The 27985-nt window shown below is 36.5% G+C and overlaps 1 protein-coding gene across 10 annotated transcripts in view; it reads right to left on the bottom strand.

Moving 5' to 3' along the window:
- RAPGEF2 (Rap guanine nucleotide exchange factor 2) overlaps window positions 1-27985 on the bottom strand; it is a 191945-nt gene that overhangs the window by 15344 nt on the left and 148616 nt on the right. For 9 of the 10 annotated variants that reach the window (XM_068942402.1, XM_068942403.1, XM_068942406.1 and 6 more), the window contains 15 exons: window positions 23956-24133; window positions 22581-22717; window positions 21915-22073; window positions 20375-20527; window positions 19700-19864; window positions 16437-16544; window positions 16135-16338; window positions 15933-16041; window positions 13130-13376; window positions 8405-8562; window positions 3828-4068; window positions 3201-3584; window positions 1241-1452; window positions 1007-1130; window positions 187-210 (listed from right to left, as the gene is read on the bottom strand). In XM_068942402.1, the coding sequence (XP_068798503.1) occupies window positions 187-210; window positions 1007-1130; window positions 1241-1452; window positions 3201-3584; window positions 3828-4068; window positions 8405-8562; window positions 13130-13376; window positions 15933-16041; window positions 16135-16338; window positions 16437-16544; window positions 19700-19864; window positions 20375-20527; window positions 21915-22073; window positions 22581-22717; window positions 23956-24133 (2603 nt within the window). The remainder of the gene's footprint in view (window positions 1-186; window positions 211-1006; window positions 1131-1240; window positions 1453-3200; window positions 3585-3827; window positions 4069-8404; window positions 8563-13129; window positions 13377-15932; window positions 16042-16134; window positions 16339-16436; window positions 16545-19699; window positions 19865-20374; window positions 20528-21914; window positions 22074-22580; window positions 22718-23955; window positions 24134-27985) is intronic. The other variant, XM_068942405.1, reaches the window with a different exon arrangement.

Here is a 27985-nt window from a genome sequence, read left to right as displayed (position 1 = left end):
TTAATCTCAAAAGCAAAAGCACTCCTGCATTAAAATGTATTGTCAGTTAAAAAAAAGGAGGGGAGGGGGGATGGTTAACAAAAAGAAAGGCGTCAAAGCACCAGAAAATTAAAGACAGAAAGTAGGAAACAATGCAAATGGAAAGGGAAGAATGAATTTCTGTGTGCATTGTCTCCAACCACTTACCCCAAACTCCTCCATTTCTTCTTCCTGCAAGTGAGAGCCAGGAAGAGTAAAGCATGGGTTTAAGAAGAGACAGAGAAAGACCACAAGCTCAGAAAGAAAAAGACCAGACCTCAGGACAAGCAGTTCTAGAAGCCCACAAACATTTAAAAAGAGCCTCAACTCAGGCACAGTCAGGTATTACAAACTCTTCTAGTTCAAACTAAGAAAAAGAGCGTGCATTAAGCTGGCTCTAACATGAAGCCAAAAGACCATTCACTCAACGTTTTCTAAAAACGCTACCTTACAGTAATTAGCATATATTCCCACTTCTGTTAAATGAAAACAATAAGGTTGCTACACATCAATACTTCAAGCAGGCTAATACATATGTGTTCAAAGCAGGCCCTCCCCTCCTCCTTCCCTCCAAGGGTTGGAATCTTATTTTTGAAATGAGGTATCTGGCAGCTAAGGAACAAGTTAAAATATTTTAATATATATTTATAAACACAAAATTTAATGATTTCTCCATTTTAAAAACTGGCTTCATTATATACAATGTATAATTTGGGTTAATTGCTAAAGAGAAACAAAAGAAATGCATATTGTTCCAGTATAATGAAGGGACACAAAAGAGGTACAAATTGATTCTGAAACTGAAAAATGTATCAGTTCTCTTTGCACAGAAAACTCTTACTGAACAAATATGACTGAGGGCCCACTGTTAGGGGGGAAATCCTTTCTTCTCCAAATATGTGCACAGGCATTCATCTGAAAAGCCTCTCTCACTGCTACCTAGCCTTCTCTCAACTGAGAGAGGCTCTGCTGAACACAACAAACTTACCTGGTTCGAAACATTAAAGCAGGATCCATGTTAACAGATGCCATACGACCAACATGGCGAATTTCTTTTGCAATCATTCTGAGCTTCTCAAAATTGACCAAGCCCTCCACTTTTGAATCATTTCCTAGAATCAACAAATATTACCAGCATCAGTTATTTGGGAGCAATGTTCATTTTCCTTAGCTGGTTAAAAAAAAAAAAAAAAAAAAAAAGGTGAAGTAATTTTGCTTTTACCTTCATGAAGGAATGTAAGGTCTTTTTTGATAACAGGAAACAGGGGAATAATAGGGGGCTGTAGGTTTTGGCTGTTAAGGACATTACGATATTTTGCCATATTCCTGGATGGATCAAACAAGTCCTGCAGATCTTGAAACAGTTTCTCATACTTGCTTGGAAGTTTTTCCCAGGTAGTTCGGAGCCGTGCAACTGGTGCCAAATTCAGGCCACTTGAAACAAACAAACAACAGGTGCAAAAATTCAAGAACAACAGAAAGAAACAAGCAAAAGCCCCTAGAAGAACAAGTATTAAGTTTTTTACAGGAGAAAAAACATATTGCCAGAATAGAGTAGTAGAACAACATCAATAAAATAACAAAAGCAAAAACTTCGTTTGTGCATTATTACAGGACAATTTTTATAAAAGTCATAAAAACTGAGAATAGCAGCATGATGTAACCATAAGCAGATTAAGTAATACGTGGAGGAGAAATTAAACCCTATGGAGAGCAGGTATTCACTCTTAATTTGGAACAGTGTCTGAACTGGATAATAATATCATAATCCAGGAGCATCTCAGGATCACTGGTTATTTCGAGATTCCCTCACTGGAGGAAGAACCATCTGCCACCTCCATAACGTTTAGGTGGTGACAGCACAGTGACCCATTCCCCTGCTGCAATAACCCATCTGACTTTGGTCTCTAGATTCAATTGTTATAACAGACTCTACATATTTGAGGCTATTCTGAAGCTATAGCCAGTACAAAAACATAGGTCATCAGTGGTGTTGGCAAAGAGAGCATCTTACACGCACAGAAACTACCCTGTTTTGCATTCATTTCTACCTACTGAAAGTATTGATACCTATATATCTTTCCATCATTCAAGTCCCTGCTAGCAAGCATGCTGCTTTTATTTGTCATTGAGGTCAGCTGAAAAAGTTCAGCTAAATCTCTCGATTTTCACGTCTCAGATGCTGACTGAATATTAACACGGATCCTTGGAGTTTGCTGCCACTTCTGATCAGATCTTGTGCTCAAGAACAGTGATGTTCAGAAGAGGGTGACACATTCAATCTGTTTACTAGGGCTTTTGCCAGAGAAGGTGATGAAATTGCCATTTTTAAATGCAACTTTCCCTAGCTTTTTCATAATAGGGGATATTTGGGGGTTTTTGTTTGGTTTGTTTTGTTCTGCATAACCTGGGAGGCAGGAAGTATGAATGCCTAAAAAAATATGTTTACACACATGCATTACAGCTTCCTGCTTTATCATTCTAGAAATGAGAAAGGTTTTCTCTTTCAGATTTTTGGTACGTTTTTACTCTTATTAAAAGACCTTCATCTGTGACACTTAGTATGGCATTGTAATCTAACTCAGTTCTATATTTCATCTGTGGCAAATTTAATAAACCCTACCCAGAACACTGTCTTCACCGCTTTTATTACTCTTTAGTTGCATGTGCTACACAGTAGTGTACAAGTGTACATTCTCATTAGGATCTCTCTTCCCCCTCTGCATCTAAGAAACTGCCAATTCAAAACAACAGTCAACATACCACAGCTCAATGAATTCAAGATTCCCAGGTAGTCTCTATGAAATGATGAGCTGCCTCTGGGACTATAAGCTATTCATTTACAACAATGCTATTTTTCTTCATAAAAACGCTGCTTCTTTTGTTTTTAAGTAAGTGCAGTAATTTCTCTAGTGCCATGTTCACCAATGCCTCTAGCCACAGTATCATGAACAGCAGGTACATAAACAGTAGTACTCCAAATAATATTTTGGCAAATATTTCAATGTCAAGTTCAGATTACTGGAAAATACCTTCCTTACTGAGTTGCCAAGTGCTGACATTAGTAGTGTTAATCAGTTTACTTTGTTTAATACTCTGCTCAGGTAATCAGTTTATTCTGTTTAATACAATTTCACAGACTGACATATTACTCCTTAATAATTTTAAGAAGTCCCAGCTACCTGATGATAGCAAACATCGAGTTGAAGTTCTTGCATTCTCTGCAGTGCAGTGCTATCTTAATGAAATGCTTAATGATCTTCATCCTTTTTAGCTGGTTGGTTTCTCTTAGAATCTCAGAAGCTACCCAGAACGTTTCTTGATTTATCACTTCTTCAAACTTCTTTAGATTAGTGCAACCTGTTTTTGATTTGAGTTTAAACAAGTCATCTATGTATTCCGTAGGTTCAATATTACGGAATAGCTCAAAGTTTCTCATGGAGAGCTGAGTAGCCACCTCAACAGTACTGAGCTGTAGTAGGGAAATTTGGCTTTCCCTTAGTAACTCTTGAGCATCTTCATCTGAACAAAGAGTTTCTGTTTCCATGTTGTTCTTCAGGTAATACCTGTAAAAACAAAATTCCAGAATAGACTCTATACAAGATACTCAACTACTAGTGAAATTTACAGTGATGATCTAGTCGAAGTGACAGAATAAAATGAAGTTCAACAATATTAATTAGAGGTTGCATTAAAAGTAATTTCTTGTAAAGAAACAGAATGTTAAATGAGTTGAATATACTCCTATTCAACAGGATTCCTAATTAATGACCTGGCATAGTCAGTTTTAGTCCAGTCTCTAGCCTCACCTGCCACTTAGCTGTATCCTATCAGCAAGCTTCGACAACTGATCAGGAAGCCTCCTTTGTTTGATTACACCCTCAGGCGTGACAGAGACTTCACACAGCGAATATGCATCAGGGGTGGCAGTGAGAGCAAATTCCCTGATTGCCTGGATAACCACTTCTTTTGCTGTTGTGTCCTTACTGATCATGATGTAGCGACTTTGCTGGTCTGCCTTGAAAACCCTCAGAACTTGATCTGGTAAATCTGAGAAAAAAGGTTATATGCAAGATATACAATCAAGTAAAGCAGTAAAAATTAACAGTAGAAGAATAAGCAATGATATCAGACAAATTACATCTAATTACTAGTGCAAGTACATTTTACTTCAGTAACACTGTTTTATCTCTCCCCTTCCTATGAAATATCTCTTGCATCTACATAGTCCCCAGCTCAGTTATATTACTTAGCATAATCTAGATTTATATCTAGAAATTTCATCCGTAAGAGACCTTTTAATGTGGCAGACAATCTCCAAAACTTAAGAGAACTTAAGTCTAGATGAGCAGGCACAGAGATGCATTGGATTTACCAGTCATACTGGAAAAGGTCTGTAACACCAGATAGAAAATTGTCTCACGTTTGTCCCCAGTTTAGATAAAATGCTTAAAACAGAGCTAAATCAGGCGATGACAAGCCTTTTCTGAAGTCCTAGACAAATACTAGCAGCCCAAAAAATCACCGCCTTGTTGTTCAAAGCTTTTCTTTCCAAGGTTTCCTCTTCCACAACCCCTAGAATAAAGAGATTAGAGTGTCTTTGATGACACCAAAGTAGCGTTCCAGTGAGCCCTGGTTCAAGTAATAATAATAAAAAAAAAAAAAGATTCAAGTTAAGATTTTTTTAAAAATAATAAAACTAGTTCTATAAACAACTGAAAAAGAAAAACATCAGGTTATAGACAGGGACCTTGGGATGCGACAAGCTACAGAAATAAGTAAATATGTTTTGGGCATTGGTAAATTCTGCTTAAGACTAAGAAAAATCAATGCCACTCATGACAACACAACACTGAGGCATGACACATGGGGAGTTTAAGCAAATTAGGCAATTGGAATGCTAGTCTTCCTAAGGATGATTTTAACAAAAATATAAACCCATTTACCTAAGTTTGACACTCAACTACAGTGCCACACACAAAGGGAAGATGTGCGCACAAAAGTAGCTAGGAAAATGCATGTATAATGGCAAACTGTATATGCAAATAAACTAGTCCACAACTGCAGTACTATTAATGCATCTGAACACTTAACTATCAAAATACTCTAGCCTTAATACACTTAAATCATGTAACATTAAATGTATATATAATAGACTGACAACTTATTCTTCATTCCTCTGTGCCAATGTTTTAATTATTAGAAACTGAAACGTTTAAAGACAGAAAAACACTTCATAAATATTTGAGTTCTAAATACACTGCTTAAAATAACCTACAATACAAAACGTATGGCTAACCCACAAAAGAAGGCTATTTAAAAAAAAAAAAAAACCTGGGACGTGATCAGCCTGGCTCCAAATTCTGGAATTCCATAAACTTGTTGATGGATTGAAATCTAGACCCATTAATCAACTCAAATTACTTGACTGTCATAATTATATTATAACAAAGACAATAAAGACCTGTAATTGTACACCACTGGGCTTTTTAACATAGAATATTTTTATATGATAAGATGAAAGTACTTTCAATTGAATTTAATTTCTTCCCTCTGATACAAAAAACCTTTTTTAGCTGTGTGGCATGATTTAAAATCCTGCTGCTCTTACTTTGATGAAATTTTTTTTTGTTGTTTTGAGATCGCATATGAAGATTGTATGAACAAGGAAACAGAAAATAGAAAGCCTTCTGAAATTACAGTCAAAAATGATACAAAACAAACAAACAAGAACAAAACCCACGAACATACACACACAACCCCACCCTGAAAAATAGCTGCTAGATGGAAACATCCACTGACCCAGTCAGAATCTTACCTGGCAACCTATGGAAAAAGAGGCTTTACTTTAGACCTGACAGTGCATAACACACTTTTTAAAGTTACCACTAAAACATCTATTCAGCAACAGAAATCTTGTGATAAAAGAATAAAAATGTATGTTTTCTGATTACTGCTACACGGCTCTAAAATATTAATTTGGGCAGCATTAAGGTGAATCTGTCTCACATGTGTGTTAGTTTGCCTGCCACAAAGGCTGTTTAGGCTTAAATATTTAAGTTTATCAATTACATTTAAATAAAACTGTGCCTTTTATACTCACAGTAATATTTCTGCAACTTGAGAAGCACTAATACTCAAACACATTAAAATTGAGTGAACACATTATAATTTACACATAACGTGGATCAATGCAGGCCACTCTTTAGCCAATTGCAAGTACTTGAGTCAAACGTTCAAATACCTTACACAACTAGCAAGCCAATTTCACCTCTCCTCAGCAACTTGTTAGTGACTCCTGTCTTCCCTCAGTAATTAGTTGAGGAGGAACACAGAGCAGTGCCTAAAATCATTTCCGCGTTTTTTGACATCTTGGGGAAGACAGATGCCAAAGACACTCAGAGATGTTATTAGAAAACAGGATGCTCTCTAGATCTTGTTGTGTCTTGCTATTACAGAAATAGAGGCTATTCAAAGAAATGCTATGAAGATAGAAAGCTACAGTAGACAATATTATGGTGGAAGCTCACTTAATACTCCCAAGAAGCAAGTGTTCTGCTCAAGAAAACAACCTGCTCTGTAGGATCACTAAAGGTCACTATGAAGAAACATAGAGAACAGCAAATAATCTTTGCACCATATTTTTTATCATCAAAGGTCTCAGTTTGAAGATTTTAGCAAGTAATTTGCCACAATAATTTTTAAATAAAACAGCACTTGAAAAGAAATGTAACCATCTCCTTCACTCCTTTTCAGAAAAGGAACTGGAGTGGCAAACCGAAGCAAGCAACGCTTTATGGATAAAAATATAGCCCCCTTGTAAAGCTTGTGTGAGAAAAACGTACTGGTGATGGACACATCACCATTAGTCTATTATTCAACTTTCAATAGAATAGCAAAGACAGTACACAACAATAAGTATCAGAGTATTTGAACATTTGGAAATAAACCTTTACAAATATATTTGAAAAAGCCTGCACAAACCAGAAGACTAACAAAAATGACTCGTTGCAGATTTCAAGCTTAAAGAATGGACGATCTCATTTCCTCCTCAAACACTATCCTTCCAAAACGGCAAGCTGTTTTATTTTCCATCCTGAGGGATATTCCCCAAAGCCTCAAAGGATGGCAGCTCCACTACTTTTCTCTTTCTTCTCCAGTGCATTCTAATTTCTTGCAAGCTGCCTCCATCTCCACCTTTAATTTAGTCCAAGGTAATGAAAGAAATTAAAATTGCAAGCTTTAACATTTTCCAGCTTTTAAGGTATAAAATGGTATAATTCAAGTCTTCTGTCTACAGCATAACCATTCCTAAAGTCCTTAAGGTGTATGTTTTTGATTTCAGTCCCCCTTTCCCATCCAGTGAAAATTCCTAACAATTACTTTACAAATATGCTGTCTCTGTTTGGACAAATTTTAAGTAAAGAAAAAAAAAAAGAAAAAAGAAAAAAAGAGCACTAGTTACTTAAAATAGTTTCTGTAAAGATAGTGAAAAGTTGTTAATGACATCACATCATTATGCACCTCACTTTTCGTTTATTATTCCGTTTCTTTTTCATTTATATTTTTCGTTTATTACACTTTTCTGAACTTAATATTTGATTGAAAGAACATGGAGAATTGTGATGTTTTAATATGAAAGATTTGGATACTTAACTCAGAGAAGGTTTCATGCTGAGAACCTTCCTACAGCCAGATAAGAGCTCAAATCTCATCCCCTTCAGCAGCTGCAGTTAAACCCTTCACATAAGACAGAATTTTTGCATATTCTCTCTCTCTCTCTCTTTCACATGCACACACCTCATACTTTTTGCCTCTCTGTTAAATATGCTCATTTTTTAAAATCCCATTTGGAAATATTTAAGTCACCTTATATACAAAGCTTCAGTTTACAGCTGTAGACAATTTTGCAGGGACAAGGTGTTAATAGGGACCTCTGAAACTGCCGCTTACAGATGCAATACAAGATTATACAAGAAGCCCGTTCAGAAAAAAAGACATGTCCTCTGTCCAAGTCCAGTGCCCGTTCTCTGTACTGTAAGCACATTTACCACATGATGTCCTGTGCTATTTCAGAATAGTCCAGTCTTCTAAAGACTGATCTACCAGGGCAGATTAGAAAATACTAAGCAAAATAAGTTTTCGTTGCCCAAAGGTATTCAGTTATCAGTGAATTATTCAGAAGTATTCAATCATCAGTAAGAGGCGCTCTGTATAGAACATACTTCAAAAATATAGGTAAGAGGCGCTCTGTATAGAACATACTTCAAAAATATAGGTCTAATATATCCTGGTAAAGTATACTGGAGCAACGTAAAGTCCTAAGAAAAGCCCGAAAGTCCCCTCCAAAAAGTCAAAAAGAGTAAGGACAACAACAAAGCCTTACCTGGAGTAGTATTGAAATCTAAGATGCGGTGATGAGACTGCAGTAGGTCTGGATTACTGGATGAGAGGGTTCCACTGACAGGCAGAGCCGGAGGAATGTGCTTAGTTTGCCTCAGTCCTACAATGCTGTCATCCTGAGACTGGCCAATTCCGATATCACTGCGTCCAGAAAGACAAAAACGAAAAAAGAAAATCAGGACTTACAAACATTCTGAGGTTTGGCTCTACTAGAGGGATGCAGGGATACTTATATCACTTTTCTTTTTTTAAAACACTTTTGTCAGTTTGTACAGTAATCACTATTTAGAAGTTAATATTCTTGAGACAACAGTACTTACTGTCTACGTTTGTCACTACCATCCCAAACATCCATTGAGAGTGATCAGATCAGCCTGTTCACACGGACAAGGTGATCCTCATGTTCACCACTAAGCTCCGGGGTGCTGCTAGGCTTGTTATTTTTGGAACATTTTTACAGTGGCTAAGATCTTTATCCAAAAGATGGCATGTGCCTTATTCTTGCTGCGTCACTCAGACTCTGGAGAATGCTGCAGGCCTCTCAGTGCAGTTCACAAGATCTGAGTTTCACAAATCTTTCACTGCTATCAGGATAGGAGATAAAGCTGTACTTGGGGGGGTTACTGCAGCTATGCTGTATACTAACATCTTTGTGCAGAAAGAGGACTGTTAAGAACACCCATTTTAGCCTTGCTACCCTGTATCACCTCCTCAGAGTTTCTCTACACTGAGCTAAATGGAAGTGAGGCCGGGCAGCTCAGAAGGACTACGGTAAGTGTCTTCAGCTGGGAATACGGGTATCCCCTCCAAAGTGAACGGCAGCTGCAGATAAAGCACTCTGTGACAAAGGAGAATAATTTTGTCTATTAAATCATGGAGCTAGAGCTAGATTGATCAGAGACAGAGAGATATCATCAGCTAATAGTGGGCACTAATTAGCTCATTGCTTTTGAATTCATAATCAGCAAGCGAAGCAAAACAACTGGTATGGGATACATAGCTGAGGAACTAGCCACTGAAGGATATAGCCAAAAGTCCTTAGTAAAAATGCTCTGAAGATATAAAGGCTGAAGAGCAGCCATTATAGAAAATGGAAATAATTTAAAGTTTAGCTATTATAGGCAAAGGAATTTTTTAAAAGGCTGTCTAACACATCTGTATCTACACACGTAAACAAAGGATAAATTAGAAGTTGAATTTCATTGCAAACTGCTGCAACTCTGGAAAGTCAAGCCACTAAGTTAAACAAAGCAACACAAACAGCACTCAAATTCTAATTTTTGGCACTTTAAGTTGTTGTATAGTCTTCTATCCATTCATACAAAACCTGCACAGAAGTAATCGAGGGCCTGATCAGCTATCCTTGTAGGTTTGTTACAGAGAAAGTATCTTTTTGTGGTTTACCCAGTACACTCTTGCACCACTTCTGTAAGTGCTAGGTATTGAACAGTACTCTACGAAAAACAATATCTCTGTGCATTCAAAGTACAGTAACTGCTTTTTAGAAAGAAACGCCACTAGAATAGGGTTTGGGAGGGCATTATTTGTTGTTGTTTTCTTTTGAAGAGCTAGACTACCCTGCATTACCAAAATATTTTATGAAGTGTAAATCTCGGGAAAAATCCAAGTCCACCAGAAAGAACAGTTCTAGGATTCTCCTGCAAACAGGAGTTAAGCTGGACCTGAACATCCTTAGTTTTATACTTCCACATAAAGCCCAGGACTGTGACAAGCAGTGAGGGTAGATTCAGCACTCGATACTTTTATGCTAAGCCACAAGCAAATATTTTTGATACAACTAGAAAGCATTCCCAGCCACTGATCTGCTGTCTTTCAAGCAGTAACCACTCCCCCCCCACACAAAGAAAACAGGTTAAAAAAAACCAACAACAACAAAAAAACACACCACCACCACCTCCAAAGCCCCAGAATGCCACAATGCCTTCTGCCCTGGTGGTTATAAACATCTCTATAGTGCATTTCACAGATGTGCTAACACCAGTATTTTCTTTAAATTCAAGCCAGATGACAAAAACATGCCCCCCCTCCAATGTTATACTGAGCTGTTTCAATAACATTATGCATTCCTTTTTGGGTTTGTCACGCTGTTAAATAATCCTGTCACGTTTCGTTATACCTATTCTATGCATCATACCTGAAGTAGCTTCAGTAAAGTAGATCAATCAACAAACTTCCTTTTTTTCAAGGTAACGGTTCTAAAGTTCCCTTAGCTTCTCAGTAAGCACACATATATCAAATTGGAAAGTATTTATCGTCATATTCAGCTTACACTATTTTTAAAATTCAGAAGTCACTGAGGTGTTGATTTAAGTTTTGCCAGAAAGAAATGAACCCTAGAAATTTCAGATACAAATGGCAAACTAGAAGAGCCCAGGTTCCATGAAGGCCTGCTGCACTCATTACCGCATAAAATATTTTATGTGAGAGAAAAGAGATGGTGGCTTTAAAGCCAAGGCATAATATATTTGCCTTGCATTTGCCATGCAGGAAGATAGATAGAATTAATTAAATAATAATTTTCCTGTTGGATAACAAACATGGCAGAAGGGATAATGGAACAGCAGAACCGTCTACATGTTTCTGCTCTCAAAATACAGTATACTACACATCCTACTGAGGGGCTGTAACTAGAGAGGAGAGAGAAAGGATTTGTTTTGTCTGGGATGCTCTGCTACAGACCAGGCAAAACTTCGCTAGAGGTCAAGACGGGGCCCATGTTTAATCCTTAGAGGAGCAACCAAGCCCACAGACTACAGACAAGCTGCTGGACTGGGAGGGCTGACAAGTACAAAAAGGAAAGAGCCTGAGGAGAGGCTGTAGCTGGAAGCACGCTTCAAGACAAGTGTCACAGCTGATGGACAGAAGATTTCCCAGGAACCTACAGGAAATGGTGCTGATCGGTCAATTCAGGAGGTTACTGAAAGTTACTGGACTAAAAGGTAAGACTGAGGGCAGAGATTATCCCCTGCTCAAAACTATTCATCCTCAATACTGGTTTAATGTCTCACGAAGCAGACAAGTTCTCTCTATTTAAGGAGTGACCTCGTTCTAGTTTAAAGATTGGTTTTACTTGGACACCAATCCTAGAGACGCTGGAAGCCTCTGCAGCACTCAGCAGAGGGTGGACAGTTTTACCTCAAGGCTGGCAGTTTGACTAGTGAAGTCTTTAGTTATCTACCACAGTTAGTTGTTAATTAGGAGTAAGTTGACTTTTTCATCCCTCAATTTCTTGTTTTTAAGAGCTTACGAAAATAGGTGGAGTCCTTTAATATACGCAATACTGTTAATTATTAAGAAGGTCAAGACAGAAGTTTCAGCGCAAGAGGGGGAAAAAAGCAAACATAGGAAAGTCTACAGCCATACATCCGTATGCAGAAACAATGCAGACACAAGCAACTGAATGCCAATAGGCTTTGCAGACAAATTGCTAGGAAGTAAGGCTAGCAAAAGGAGAATAAAATAGGTCAAGTATACGTTTTTTCTGACTCTTACCAGAAAAGGTCCCTGCACATGAAAAGTGCAAAAACAAAAGGAATCAAAGAAGAAAAAAATGAAAACAACAAATTTATGCAAAAGCTGTGAACAATGGAAAACAATGCAAAAGAAATCGCACTCAACAGTACACACGGCTCATCAGACCTCAAAGGAACAAATATGCAAGACTCATGACATGAGAGGACATTTAAAAGAAACAATATAAAATGAGAATTTAAAGATTCTCTGCTACTGAAACTTATTTGCTTCATTTTAAGTAAGATCCATTATTTGGATACAGTAATTTATATTTAACCTTTGCACTAATAATATTCTACTTATCTTACTGCTAATGAAGTTTCAGAACAGTACTCATTTTTCTTTAGTGGGAATACCTAATATTAGCCAAGCAAACATTTCTTTTTAAATAATAAAAGAAAAAAACCTAGATTTACAGCAGAAATTTTTTTCAAAACTGCCCATAGAATAGATTTTTCCAATAGGATGTAGAAAAGGAAAATAAGAGAAAATACTAATTACAAATCATCCACCTGAAACAATTCTTTTTTCTCCTTTTCATGTTCATTCAATTGATGCTGTCCTCAATAAGAAACAGATTTCCATAAAACTTTTTAAAATTTTTTCTTCTATAGGTTCCAAGCTCAAGCAGAAATCTATTTGTAAAATGTGTTTACAGAATAAAAGGTATGAGACACCATACCATCAGATACCATTTAGCTTTCCTATAAGAATTCTCAATCCTATCAAAGAACCCCAAGTTAAAATTTGATTGGGGATTTTAATCTCAGTCTCTCATGTGGCAGTATGCAGAAATACTTACAGACCACCAGAACGTGTAAGCAAACCTGCTTGCTGAGCTAGCCTCAAATTACTTGACTGGGATACTTCCAGGTAACATTCATCTTAACAGAAAACAGTAAATGATGTAAAGATTACTTATGCCATTGCTGCATCTGTAAGAACTGAAAGCTGTCCACAGAGTGATGTCAGCTGTTAATGTTAGGTGCCTGATTTTTCAAATATTCAGACTAGTATTTTCTACTCTGAGATCAGCAAGTTAACAGACTAGATGAAGGAAAAGGCAAATATTTTTGCACATATAAAAGTGTTTGCATTAACTAACATAAGTAACATAACAAATCAATAAAGTTTACCACAAAGCAAATATTTAACAGGAAATTAAAAGACTCACTTGTATGGTTTCTGAGGCAGGATACTGATTCGAGTCTTGTCAAGTATCTTCTTTAATTTGTTTCTTCCCCCAACTGTGTTGGCTTTACTTTTCTTATTCACTTTTTCTAATCCTATTACCTGCTCCACATCAACAGCAAGGTCTGGGATGGAATAACGACTTGCCTTTTTAATATCACCAATTTTAGGTAAATGGGGAGCACCATTTCTCTTCTCCTCTGACAAGCGTGTTAGAAGTTCTTTAAAAACTGCACAAGAGAAAAAAAGAGGGGAAAAGCAGATGAACAAAAAAAGAAAGCTCTGTGTACCAGACCGGTTTAAATGTCAGTCATTACAAAAAACTGCTTGGCGCATTCTGTTGATTCAAATATTAACTGAATTTAGATACAAGATTTTAAATAATTTTTTAAAAAAATATCCATCACAGGTAGTAAAAATCATAAAATTGGTAAACTGGCCCAGCTTGGGAAAGAAATACTGGATGATCACATGGTTGTATGGATCATGTCAACAGAAGCACTTTGATTTTTCAATTGAAGGACAAGTTTCTGCAGAATAGTAGCATGCATAAAAAGAGCCCATTAAACAAAAATGAAATGAGAAAACTAACAACTGAGAAGGGAGGTTTTAAACTAGCAATAAAAGCTCACAGATGGACAAGAAATAATTAGCAACAGGAACAAAAGTCAGAAGTCAGAGGGGAAATGGAAATTGTAACAAGGTCATAAGAAAAGCATGTGAAAACAGTTAGACATCTTGGATATTTGACAAGGCTGCTGTGCCCAACTGTCGGATGTACAAGAAAACATGAAGTCTTGGAAGGCTGACAGACTGGCTGTGGCATAATTAAAAACACAGTCAAAGGGCTAAACCTGCTACTGCTCCCAGCTGTCTACCTCTCCTCTCTAGCAAAGAGTCATTCCTGAGGTAGCAATACCTGATCCACTTGTGAATGAGACAATCTTCTACTGCAGTTTTTAACTTGGCAAAAATGTTGGTACACTTAAATACATCACACAAAAAAATCTGATGTGGAGAGTAAGTGAGATGTTCTGAATGAGAGTTGCAGTACCCAAGCATAGATGGGGAAAGTCACCTGATGACTTGATTTGTAATACTAAACGAAGATCTTGAAGTTAAGAAACTGTGCTGAAAAGGCTTTTTGTTTTAGCAAGAGAGAAAACTTGGTATTCTCCACAGTTCCTCCTTACTAGGAGTGGAACACCTTAGATGAAAACAACTGTAAAATAAGATAGCATTTAAAGAAAGTGAGGATTAAGACAATCAGCCAAGGAATATGAGTTGGGTGGGATCTTGAGAAGATAAACTAAGAAATAAACGAACGGCAGCCAGCTGGCACTTACTGAACAAGTCTATGTTAAATACACAAAAGCAATCTTGAAAATGGAGAAAAACAAAAAGCAAAGACAGATAATTCTCTCTGGCTTTTTCTATGAAACTGATCCTTAAAAAGAATTGTAGAAAAAGTGGAAACAAGGGCAAACAGCTAAGGATGAGCATTTAGGGCAAGTTTTACTCCATGTTGTCTTAAATACTCATCCTTATCTCCTGAGGTACACAACAAATTACAAGGAACTCAAATAGCTTCAAATAAGAGAGAGAGAAATAAATGTGAAGGAAAATAAGCTGAGCAAATAGCTCTACTGTAGAAAAGAATCTAGGGGCTACACAGACAGATCAGATATAAATGAGATGCTGTTAAAAAAGGCTACTCTCCTTTTGGGATCTGTTGATAAGGAACATCATATGCAAGACATAGGAAGAAACTGTTCTGACACTCTGTTATGGTGTGATTTCAATAGTTGGAGAGGAGCTGCTAGACAAAAAACTTAGAAAACATGATGATTCCTTATGAGGAAATCAAGGAATGAGGTTTAGACTAAAGACTAAAACTAAATGATAAAGACTAAAAGAACACGATATCAAAAAAACTCCAGTGCGTGAAAGACATTTATAAAGAACTTACTCCTGTACATAAAGGAATAAGCACATACTGCAAAACAAGCATATACTAAGAAATGTCTTTTAATTATTAGGATGGCAGAATATTAGAATCTTTTCTGCAAATAAATAATAAAAAGCTCCCTAGGAAACCTACTTGACAAATATTTTCTGGAGATAACCTAAGCACATTTAATCATCGCTTAGTGAAGTGACATTCTGTAGTAATATTCTACCCTCCCTGCTTGTGATGAAGAACCTGACCCTGAAAGAGATGCGTTGGGAATGTATCACTAAATCACATGAACAATCCAAGTATTCAGTGGCAAAGATCAAGTTGTGGGGGCAGGGGGAGGAGGAGGGAAGAGAGAAAGGGACAGAGAAAATGGATTTGGAAGGTAGTTTGACTGTTTTCACCTGGCTGACACGAAAGCTTTTATTAATCTTGCTGCACTGAAAAAGTATGAACAAATACAGAAAAAAATTAATATCACTAAAACCTGAAATTCCAGAAGAAGCTTCTTTCCAGGGAAAGTACTAAATATTATACAAAAATACTTTTTGAGCTCAGGCTAAATGGTCCCAGCAGCTCCTCTTCATCCTAAAACATGCACTTGTGAGAATGAAGTCACTTCATAAGACCTACTGGCAAATTTTTCTCCGCAATTTTGATACAATGTATTTTAGGGCCTACAAATGTCCTTCTTTTCCTATTCTTCCCATCTCTGAAATGTTTCAAATACAATTATTTTAAACTATTTCCAAACGTTAGCTGTACAAAAATCAAAGGCTCCATCTAAAGTTAGAACAAAAGCTGGAACAAAAAGTGCACACAAACTTACCAAATAAATTGGTTTTCACAGTGATAGACAGATGGGTGTTATTTCTAAGGATCTCCATGGCTTTTGATAGCTGAATGTTTTCAAAGTTTTGACCGTTCACTTCCAGTATCTAAAAATACAAACAGGTAGTGTTATTTTTATTTAGCAAGGGGGGGGGGGGGGGGGGGAGAGGAGGAGAAAAAAGTATTTTAAAAATACCTACCTGGTCTCCACGTTTCAAGCCTGCTTCTGTAGCTTTGCTACCAAAATCTACGCTGTCAACAAAGATTCCAAATCCCTTTTCTGAGCCTCCCAGCAAGATAAAAGGCAAAGGGGCTTCTCGAGATGGCTTTGTTAAGGTTATCAATCTTCGTTTAGCTTTAGCAGCACAAGCAATATTTAACAGCCTCAAATGTCCACCCATTTTCTACAAGAGAAAGAAAAGCATAATGAATTATATATAAGATAGCCTGATTACTCCCTGCCATCCCAAATTATCAAAAAAAACCCCACCCTCATTCTTACCTCTCTCTCCAAATTGTTCTCAAATTCCTCCAGAAATCGAGTCATAGCAGGGTCTCCTTCAAAATCATTGAAGTGATTGTTCACCCACAACAATACTACCCGTGTAACCTGAAAAATCAATCAATAATACAAAGATGTTTCAGGAACAACCACATCAGCACTATTACTGAGTCCTTTAAAAATACTGCTCACTAGAGATTATGTAAATTTCAGCTGGGAAACCTAAATATTATGGGTCCAAAGCTCACGTTACTGATACCTAACAATGTGCCAGGAGGACAGAACAAAATTAAGTATTAAAATCACTTAAAATTGTACTAAGAAAACTAAGAGTTCAAAAATTAACACTGGCTGGATCCAGTTTGTTTATGAGGAGGGAATGGAGTATGCAGGTAAAGAACATCGACTTTAATCCACTTGTGACATACACTAACAATTTCCTGTATATGTACATTTCCATCCTTAACGCTTGTAGCACACGATCACAAAAAGCTTCCTATATTGTTTTATATTGACTCTTCAAACTTACACAACTTTAGATAAGCCACCACTAACTTCATTAGGCATCTTCCTGTGTAAAAGAACTATTGTCTGTTTACAGAGGCAGGAAAAAGGAGCGGTTGTGAGAAGCAGGAAAGAGCTCTTAAAACAGTGGATACATGCATTCCTAATCCTCATCTTTAGATTAAAACTTCCCATTTATTCTTCCTTGTTTCTCTCTCTCCACCTCTACTCCTCCAAGCAGCTATGACTATGAAGCTCAGAAGGATCTCACGCACCACTTTACAGAATGGTAAGAAAAAACCTGAAGGAACACTATCAACTAGTATTATTGAAGGTAAGGTCACAGAAAAAGAACCACATTTTGCTTCTTTTAATTTTTGTTTCCACCATAAAAGTTGATCTTAGTATGCAATTTGACCTGGCAAATCAGCACCACGTATCCTAACAAAATAAAAAAAGTTTCATGTTCAGAATGAAAATAGATTCATACAACTTTTAAAAGGGTCTTCAACCAAGAACGGTTGTGACACTCAGTTATCTCAAAAACGCAGCTAAATTTCTTCCATTACGCGGGGAAAGCAAGTCTGGCCAGGGGAGGGAGAGGTAGGCCAAACATCTGAAGAGCTGGAGTTTAAGAACGAAATCTCATACAAACGTTAATCGTACAAAGTTAACCGCTACTAGCTCATTGTACCTGCCCAACACCAAAGCCCCTGTAGCCTCTGCCTCTTGTGCTGAAGATCTAAGGCTGTAACATCCTGAAATAAACCCCGACATCCTCATGGGAGCTGTATGGTCTATTGTTTTTATAGAGTTGCCAAGGAGGTTCATATATATCAAGTAAAGCAAGTGAATTTAGAACAACTGCTAAAATTCATGACCAAACTAATCAGCTATTTTAGAACTGCTTGGAGAGTTTAGATTTCTAAAAGGAGGTAACTGCACACTACACGTGCTGCAGCTCCTAGCGACAGTGAAGTAGGCTGTGGTAACCTTTCTGGCACATTTGAGATTTTTCCACCTTTAAAATTGAAGACAAAACTTCCTTCCTTAATGTTAAACCTCTGTTATTTTCATTAATATGGATCACATTGGCAGACCCAGATAAATGTCTCTTTAAACTTAAGTTATTCACTGATTTTTTTTTTAAAAAATGTTTGAGAAGTTTCAAGTCATCTCCTGTAATGTATTTTAAGTCATTGCAGTGATAGTTTCAAAAGCAATGCTGCTTTCACAGCTGTGACTTACTACGGCACCCAGCACACACTGCATTGAAAAGGGCTGAACACTGACTTCCAGAAGAATGCCATTACTTATACCACACACAGGAACAACGCTAAAAGATTAAATGTGCAAAGCCAAGTACCCTAGCGTTAGGCAAACCGTAAGGTTAGATCTCACATGTCCCAGTCTGATTACTACTGCTCCTTCTCAGAAACAATTTTACTCATCTATTTCCCCCTCCTCACTCTTTAACAGCCCCCAACAAAAAACAGCCAAAATCTTCCAGACTCCTGGTTCCCCACCTGCTTCTGACTTGTGCCTTTCTCACCCTTGAATCAAGCAGCCTTTTTGTCAGCAATACTTCATGTCAGAAAGGGTTGGTTATTGAAACAACAAAGAGTTGTTGTGTTTTAGACCTGCTACTAACAATTATGTGCCTCACTGTAGACAATGCTTGCTCGTGCTTTGCGGCTTTTGGGGCTCGTGCTTATGGGAGCTACTGAGGGGAATATCCATGGGGGGGGAAGAGAGGAAAAATAATCTAAAGATGAATTTCAGTATTACAGCTTTGAAGCTCTAACAAGCCTATGCTAAACAATACTAGTTGCAACTTTCCAATGTTTATAGCACAGTCAGATCTTCACGGGAACAGCAGCTAGCGCTTCCCTGAAGCGAAGCTCATCCTCTCTGCCAAAAGTAAGGTGCTTGCTGCAAGGCACAGATATACTAGCACTTCTAGCAGGAGAGCCCCATATTTAAATAAATGTTGAAAATGAAACTTCTCTTTAACGTCATTGATACAATCCATTTAATTTCAAATTTTAAAAAAACATCTAGAGACTTTTTACTCACGGTTTACATTTGACAAAGTTGTATATAATTGAAAATAAAGCACTGCAGTGTGAAGCACTGAATAGCCTCAACAGACAGTGCTACCAGTGTGCCTAAACTGAATATACAAGGCCTTATTCTCCCATCATGGCAGTTTTGTTTGGGGTAAGGGGTGCTTAATTGCTTTTTGTGTTTGAGTTATGTTAATGCTGTGTAAGGCTCAACAAGAAAAAGGCTCAATAAATTCTTTACAATGGCTATAATTTCTAATATCGTTATATAAAGAGAAGTCATCACAAAGTGATTGTCAAGTTAGGTTAACTAGTATTATGTAAGGAAAATAAAGAACTCTGTTATAAGCTCAAGTTTTAAGGCAAAATAGAATTCTATTGAATAATATTAAATAGAAACACTAGTTATTGGGAAAAAAAACTTTTGCTATACTTACAAGCAACTAATTTATGTTGTAAAAATGCAACAAGATAAAACAACTGCCCTGAACACGTTAGTATTTGAAATAAAGTACGCTTAAAGAAAGATTTTTATCCGTATATTCTGTTATTAAAGTTTGTCATCAACTGTTATTCATGTCTTATTCAGCTATAGTCACTCTCTTGAAAATATAGTAATCATTCTGATTTTATTCTTACTAACATATATTTCAATGCAAATGATAACAGTTATATAATTTAGGGGATTTTAACCTTATCCCTGAGGCTGGGGTCATTGAACCACTCCAACAACTTCTTGCCCACTTCCATTGGGCTGGAAAGAAAGGTTCGATATGTCAACAGGAAGTCTTCTATAAACGTTGGATCTACCACAGAGTGTTCTTCCACCAGATGCATTGTTAACCTTTCAGCTGTTCCCTGTAACACATAAGGCTTTCTTTATTAAAATATATTTTAAGTAAAAGCAAATTTGCTATCTGGTAACATATTAAAATATATTTTAAGTAAAAGCAAATTTGCTATCTGGTAACATATTAAAATATATTTTAAGTAAAAGCAAATTTGCTATCTGGTAACATATTAAAATATATTTTAAGTAAAAGCAAATTTGCTATCTGGTAACATACTTAAGATACATTAAACCAGAAAGATTAATAAGGACATCTATTGACCGATGAACTAAGCAAACTTTAAGCTTAACCTTCGTGATAAGAAATTTAATAAATTTCTGTAATTAAGTTATACAGAAGTCATCTAATGATCAATGTCTGTAATTCTGAACAGAAAAACTACGAATATTAACCCTTTACTTCAAAGCGTTAATACTTTTGAATACGTATCTCAGTTAATCCTGGGCCTTACTTGCCAAGTCTAGATGTCTATGGGGCATGCATGACTTCTGCAAGCCTCTCCATCTTTTGCTTTTACCTTGATGACAATGTGACCTTTTCTTGTTCCAGTGCGATCAAGCTCCCTGTGCTCCTTCACCATCACAATCTCCCCTTCCTCTTCTACCTTCTGCATGTTCTTTTCCACTTGATTGAGGATGCGGCAATAATCTTGCTGGGCTATACAAACAAACTGGAAGAATCATCACGCACCAGTATTAAAAGAGAAAGTCTTCAGAAAACTGTTTAGACTTATGATGCAAGTACTCTGCTATTACAAAAGATAAAGCAAGTCTCTCAAGCTACAGTTGCCCATATTTGTCTGTCGAGCAGTTCAAATGTAGTAAGCGGATGAATGCACAATCATGGTAAAGCCATTGCAATTTTGCACTTAAAGACCAAGATTCATCACTGCAAAATGATTTAGCATTACCAGGCACTTCTGTTTAGTTGCTTTCATCTCCCACTGCACTGGAGAGGAAGGTCAGTATTCCATCTGATATTTTGTCTACCATTTTAGCTTCCATATGGTATTTAAAAGGCGCAACTAAGAACGAAGGGAAAATCTTATTCTTGATTTTTGTGCCCACTGCTGTTGCCGATACTTTTCATTTTTCATAGCAATCATATATAAAGTCAGTCATTATGAAAACTAATATTTATTCATTTACATAAGTGCTGGCATATGGGAAAAAATCACTTTTAGATTAAAGTATAATGCAGAAGGAAAAGTTTCTGCTACCATCGGCTCAGCAAAGTATAAGTGAAAGAATAAATACCTTAAGAATATTCCTAGAACTTAAAATATCCAAATATAATTAAGACCACCTACTCCAACTTACAAAACTTTTGGATTGTATTCACAATGAATAATCTTCTATAACTTGTTAAATGTTTTATACCTTTATCTCTTTTTTTCCTGGATAAATACTGATGATTAAACTGCCTTCTCATATAAACTTGGATCATTAACTGAAAAGAAATTATAATATGTTTCTTTTGATTGGTAGATTGTTAATCATCATGTACTTGGGGCAAAGGCATGAAGCTTCATTGAGACAATATTTTCAACTGCATTCTTCCTAATTAATTTACATAACTTTTGTATTTTCCAACATCTAGCACTAGTTGAAAAATTTTCCTACGTTTTGGATTTCGTGGAAAACATTTTCCAAACAGATATCATTTATGCACTTACTGGAAGTTAGATGGGCAAACTAAACCAGGCTATTATTTGCAGCAGTAAAAGAGCCCATATAGCAGGCTAATGGACCTAGAGTTCCTCCTAAGAGAAAATTTGAAGCAATAGATGATCTATGCAACAAGCTGCTGGGCCTCCATTTCTGGAGAAAGTACGTAGACAAACTTCTTTACCCAAAGTGGTCCCTATCTGGGTCAGGGGAATAAGATTTCCCAGATCGTGAGTACAAACAGCAGGACCCCTGTTTCTCAAACACTGGCAGGGTTATGCATTGGAGATTTTACACTTACTCAGTTTTAAATAAAATTGTATTTGGCCATTTAGCCACATTACTTCTATATGTATGTGATTTTGCATGTATTATACTCAAACACCCTACCTGGCAGTCATCCACTTTGGTTCTCATAACTCCTTTCATATATTCCTTCTCCATGGTAGGGGAAACACCAAAGCTGTTTCCCATGCACAGTATCTCTGTTCTTCCGTCAGGATACGTCACCTCCACAGATCCATTCAAAATGACTGACCAGGAATCCAGCTATAAATTAAATGTTGCAGGATATATGAAGACTGAGTCATTTAACATTCTAATATCATACTATACAGATACAATCCTCACATTTTTCTAGGAGCTAGTAAAAATATTTATAAGCTAGTTTACTTCAAATGTGTAAACCTTTCCAGCTCAAGAAAATCACAATCTTTAAACTCTTAACATAAAAGTTAAATAAACTTATATAAAATAGTATAAAATAAATGGAAGGTTTTAAAACACTAGAATAAGCTTTCAGAATCAGCTCCGACAGGCAGGAAGCATTTCTGTGCATATTATGAAGAATGTCGTCTTATGCTTTTATTGCAGGTGTTTGGAATGCTGCGAGGTGCTTAAACAAAAGGTTTTAATCTAACACAAGACAAGAGAGGCTTAATTTACATGCTCAATTCTATCTTTTTTTTTTTTTTTTAAAGCAACAAAAGAGGACATTAATGCTGTGGAGTCTAGGATGTCTGCACAATAGGAGAGCTGAAAGTAAGTTCTACCGACCTCTTCCCCATCGTTCAGTACAATAGTTCCTGCTCTCTCCACAACTGCAAACACCATCACAGCACAGAGCTCTCTCCTCACCGACATTGTCATGTTGGCAAAAGCAGGCAACTGATGCATAAATTCCAGTAGTTGTTCTGAAGGAGAAAAAGCCCACTGAGCCGTACATGTCAAAACAACCAAGCACAGCAAAGACAGTTCTACAGAAAGAGGCCTGAGGCCACTTGAGTTAAAATGCTGCACAATCATTTCTGTATACTAATACATCACGTACAGTGGACTGTTGTATTTACTGGGTATTTTGCAGGCACAGACTGCCTGGTCATATCATCAATAGATGGCCTGCATAGTAAAAGTCAGCATAATGGAAGAGCTGCAATGCAGCCAAGAGCTTTGAATACAGCCCATGAAATTGTAATACTCCATCCACTGCAATAATTCAATTAAAACTATGTTAGGCTTATTTAAAATATAGTCAGTTATTAAGAAGAAAATTTTTATAAAACCAAACAAGTTGATTGATAAAGCCATCCCTTCAGAATCTAGACTTTAAAATAAGTTGTACACGATTGTCACATGCACATTCACAGAACTCTCCTTGGATGGGCCACACACAATACAATTACTGTCTTAAAGGTGCCTACGGCTGAGGGTTTGTAAGTCCTTAATGCAGGATATACTTTGCATTTAGTTGTACCTAATAAAAATAGTCAATTTAACCTCACCTTCTTCCTAAATTTTTTTATTTAGACTTCATCAAAACAGAAAAATAGCTTTAAAACGAAGTCAGTGAAAGAGATTACGTTAGAAAGTGTAAGAACTAAAATTTTAGTTCTGGATTGCTTTGCTTTCAATGTGTTAGACTGTATGTTAACACAGCAAATTACTTTTAGTAAATATACACTTATGTAAAGGTTTTACGACTCCAATATTAGAGAGTTCTTTTTTTTTTTTTTTTAAACACAATGTATGTGTGAAGGTAAAAACACATTATCGTAACTTATAATTAACAAGAAATTAAAGATAAGCATTCAGAATTTACAGCAATGTTGATTTTGCAAGGTTTTGTAAAACCACTTCCAATAAGCAATGATTTTTACTTTATATTTTTACCTGATATTTCGTAATACCAATTAAAAGTTTAATCCTAAGATCTAACAGGCCAGCACTAATAAATGCCCATGCTATGGGTGAAAGTCAAATCCTTCTTTAGATATACTCATTCACTCTGTTTTATGAATAAGCTTACAGAGCAAACACGAAACACACCAACTACAAAAGCTTGGGACTAAAACGAACCTCAAGCTCAAGAAGTACACTTCTTTAGTGAGGGTAAACAAGTTTCATTGTATTTTACTACATTGTATTAACTTACCAATGTCATCATCTGTCCTGTCTATTGGGTCTTTCTCCAGGCAGTCTCTAACAATATCCCTACTCATCAAAGGATCTGATGCCCTTTCAATGTCTTCTTCATCATCATCATCCTCTGAATCCACTGCTGTCTCTGGCAACCCACTGAGATCCATATCACCAGCCTCACTTTCTGTAGCCTAAATTCATATATAAACAATTAATGAAAATTGAAACATTCAAATGTATTCTTCACTGCTACAATTTCTGAATTAAATACACAGAAATGAATGTTACAACCTAATAGATAATCATTCAATTCATCTGGTACTTTTGATAATGCTTTTTTCTTTAAATTTCATTTTAAGAACAACCAGCCACATTAATCAACCCCAAAACAAAGTTTTGAACAATGTTCAACATTGGTTTGAATCAGCCATATGCATATAGGATTCAACATACGCTTTTTAATCAGTAGGTCTAGGAGGTATGGAAAGCAGACTTATTTTAAAGAACAGTTTCTGGGAATAGTAGCTGAATATCATGTTTATTAAAAACCGGTTCATTTAAAACAGGTTCTGCTCCCTCCCCAACACTGTATTTTCAGATCTTTCCGAATGCAATACATGTAACTTTAAGCAGACTTAGTTTGAGGAACGATACAAAGCATCAAAACGTTACCTGAATTTTACTATCAGTAAGTAACCTAGGAATTTTTTTTTCTTTTTCCAGCTGAAGGTGGATAGCTATGGCTTTTATTTATTGATAAACAGTGTAAGAATTACCAGGTGCAGAAACAATGTGAAGTCACTGCTGAAAAAACAATGATAGACTTTACAGAATATCTGTCAAAAATTGCATTAAAATGAACAAAAATGTAGTCCACATAGAGCTTGAGGGCATTAGTATAGCACCTAAAGGTAAATACACTTTAATGATTCAGTTTTAAGACCAGACATTTAATAAACCTCACAGATATTTGTCTGTCACAGCAGATAAAGCTGCTTTTTCTTAGAACCTGATTTAATACCACAGCAGTTGCTAAGTCCCAGCTATCATGAGTTTTAAGGAAATTTAAGCCTCTGATGAGAAAGTTTTAAGCCACGGCTTGACAAAGCAAGTTTCATATGCCTTATATGGCTGGTTTGTTTCAGAGACTCTGGAAGTAAGTAGCGCATCCGCATCTACTTTAAAAACATTGCATGAGACAACCACAGCCGCTAAAGGGGACAACCACAGCCGCTAAAGCCTGTTGTATCCATCTGTATTTCAAACTGGTAAAACAAACAAAACAAACCAACCAACCCCCTACGCCCCAAAAACCCGTGCACTAAGTCACCACCTAAACACAGAGAAGGTAACACAACGCTTGAACAAAACAATCTTTGTGTTTTTGTAGAGTGATCTTCCCTAGCTCTGCCTCTCCAGACGTGGCCGGCACCTGCTACTTTCATACCATTATACACGGCCAGGCTACGAATGGTCAGCCAGTGACAATCCTAAATATTTCTGTCCCACAGCACAACACAAGGTTTGTAACAGGGTCTTGGTAATAGGAAAAGCAGGACAGCAGCATCTACACCATATTCAAATAATTCTCGCTTTGTGTTTTTAAAGGAGAAACAAATGCTGAGAATTTCTTCAACAGACTAAAGAAGGTCATTACCGGCATATACACAAAAATCATAGTAACGATGGCAGTATTTTTATGAGTGGTCTTGTTGTGTTTAATATTCCCTATGATGCATTCTCAACAGTTGCTCTAACTACTTTTATAAAATAACATTTACCAAATGAGCCTAGTGGGAAAATTAGCGAGGATGAATCAGTAGACATACAGCTTATGACACCGTTCTGTCAAAATCATCAGTTTCCAACAGTGACAACTCCAGTGACTACATTACTGACTAATTCACTAGTTAATTTTGAAAATCATGCCATTCTTGCCTGCCCAAAGTAACTCCAATTTCTTAAAAGCAAGATGGTAAGACGAATGCAGAGCTAAATTTAGTCCCATAATGCTAACATGTATGAGGCATTTTGGAACCCAAGAAAAGTCCACGTCGTGCACGAAAAAATGATTTCTAAAAAATAAGTTATTTGGCTGTCCTTAAAAAGAAAAAAAGAAACTGGACAGAAGTTGAAGATCTGTTATAACTAAAAGTTAATGCTATTTTGAAAAACATTCTCACACTGAAATTAAAATAGAACTTTACATTCAGAAGATACTTTTAAAAAATTGCAACTAAAGACTACAAACCTTCTCTTAAGAGGACAGCTTTTTACAGAGCTAATTAAATGTTTTTGACAACTGAAGTCATTGGTAGAAACCAGAATGATAAAGCAGCTATTTCTAGCTTAACAGTTATCCAAAAATACAAGCCATCAAATTTATCAACACTGCAGATCTTCCCTTTACACACAGCATAAATCTGCTCCTAATAGAACTGCTGAACACCCTTAGATATCAATATTATATTCATCTTACATTTATGCATGAGGTGTAACACTAGGTGAGATAATAGCATTATACTGCTGCACTGCCTTCACAGGGTATGATTAGATATTCGAGGTACACCTTTTCATACTGTATTTTAAGAACTCAGAAGCACTTAATCATACGCAGTTACAAACAGAGCTGATCCCAGTAAACAGATGTTGTATTTTTCAGTAACACTGTACTACGGTTCAGTATCTTCAAGCCCACCAGAAAACATCACTGCAAAAGCATACACTGTCCAACCCTTATAAATTCGGGAAAAGATTAAATTAGAAGTTACCAAGTAAAGGGATAGCCTTTCATCAAATACTAGATAATTCTGTGACAATACAGGAATTACCTTGACTAGCTGTCATTTTGGTATTGCAATAGCAGCATCAGAGCTTACGTAAACAAATGCAGCTCAGAATTAAATGCGACAATCCAGTGTAAAAAAAAAAAAAAAAATCAGTATCGTTAACTTAGTACACCTTTAAAAACAAACCTTATCTTCTGAGAGGACAAAAAAACCACATTTTCACAAGCAGCTTTCTGAAAACGTAATGATGTGATCATGTAAAAGTTAGCAAAGGAATGCAAATGTAGCCTTTCCACAGAAGCATTCACAGTAGGAAAGAATTAAACACCCCACAAAGCCTCATTCCCAGTTTATACATGCAAAAATTTTGCATTAGTTTTGTTACGTTATGAAGGACAACTGGATCTGTCTTCATGCTGGAAGCACATACTAATTTATCTACAAGTACACTGCAAATAACTTAGTTCTTTAATGTTAGTAGTTTCCGCAGGACATTACATGTTCAGAGTCCTTGGCTGACACACTAAGCTTCTCCACAATCCACCTACTTTCCACCTTTGTACTCCCTCATGGGTTAGGAGATTGAGTAACACGTACTCGGGAACCCTTAGTTATGAAGTAATTGCCATGCATTTGTGTAAGACTTAAGGGAAAACCATGATTAGTTCCTCTGAGGACAGGGGCTTCTTTATAAACTTCACTGGTATTTAATAAGCCTTAGAAAATCCGGAGAACCAGATGAATACCTTACGTAATTTGTACTAGAGTCAATCATGAGGCTTACAGATTCCCAGGGCACTTAATCAAGGATCAAATACACCACAGAAATGAGTGCTTTCATAGGTGCCATGCTGTCCTTTGTTTCTTGGGTAATTAGAGGTAATTAGCTTCATTTACCTATAAATCTAAAGAGGTGACACAGGAAAAATGCTGGTTGCAGCTTAAATTAGAAAATAGTATCTCTCCAAAATCTGAATACAAGTTGCGATGAAAATTTTTGTCTTAGGGAGCAGATTTTCTTCTTCACAGTGGAAAAGATGAGAAATTTGCTGAACTTTCAAAGCAATCACATAATAATGACAGCTTAATATTTTCCTTGCCACATCACCAAAAAGAAAATCTGGAAATAAAGACTAACATTTTCAAGGTTGACATGAAAAGTTATTTCACATTAGGTAACTAAGGAGAATTGTCAGATTTTAAGCGGTGTCTAGTAAGACCAATTTCCCAGTGTTGTAAAAATGGTTGTTTCAA

The sequence above is a fragment of the Struthio camelus genome, chromosome 4 (genome assembly GCF_040807025.1).
Source record: "Struthio camelus isolate bStrCam1 chromosome 4, bStrCam1.hap1, whole genome shotgun sequence".
Taxonomy (NCBI): domain Eukaryota; kingdom Metazoa; phylum Chordata; class Aves; order Struthioniformes; family Struthionidae; genus Struthio; species Struthio camelus.
Note: the sequence above shows the minus strand (reverse complement) of the source record. Positions and strands in the feature narration are given on the sequence as shown.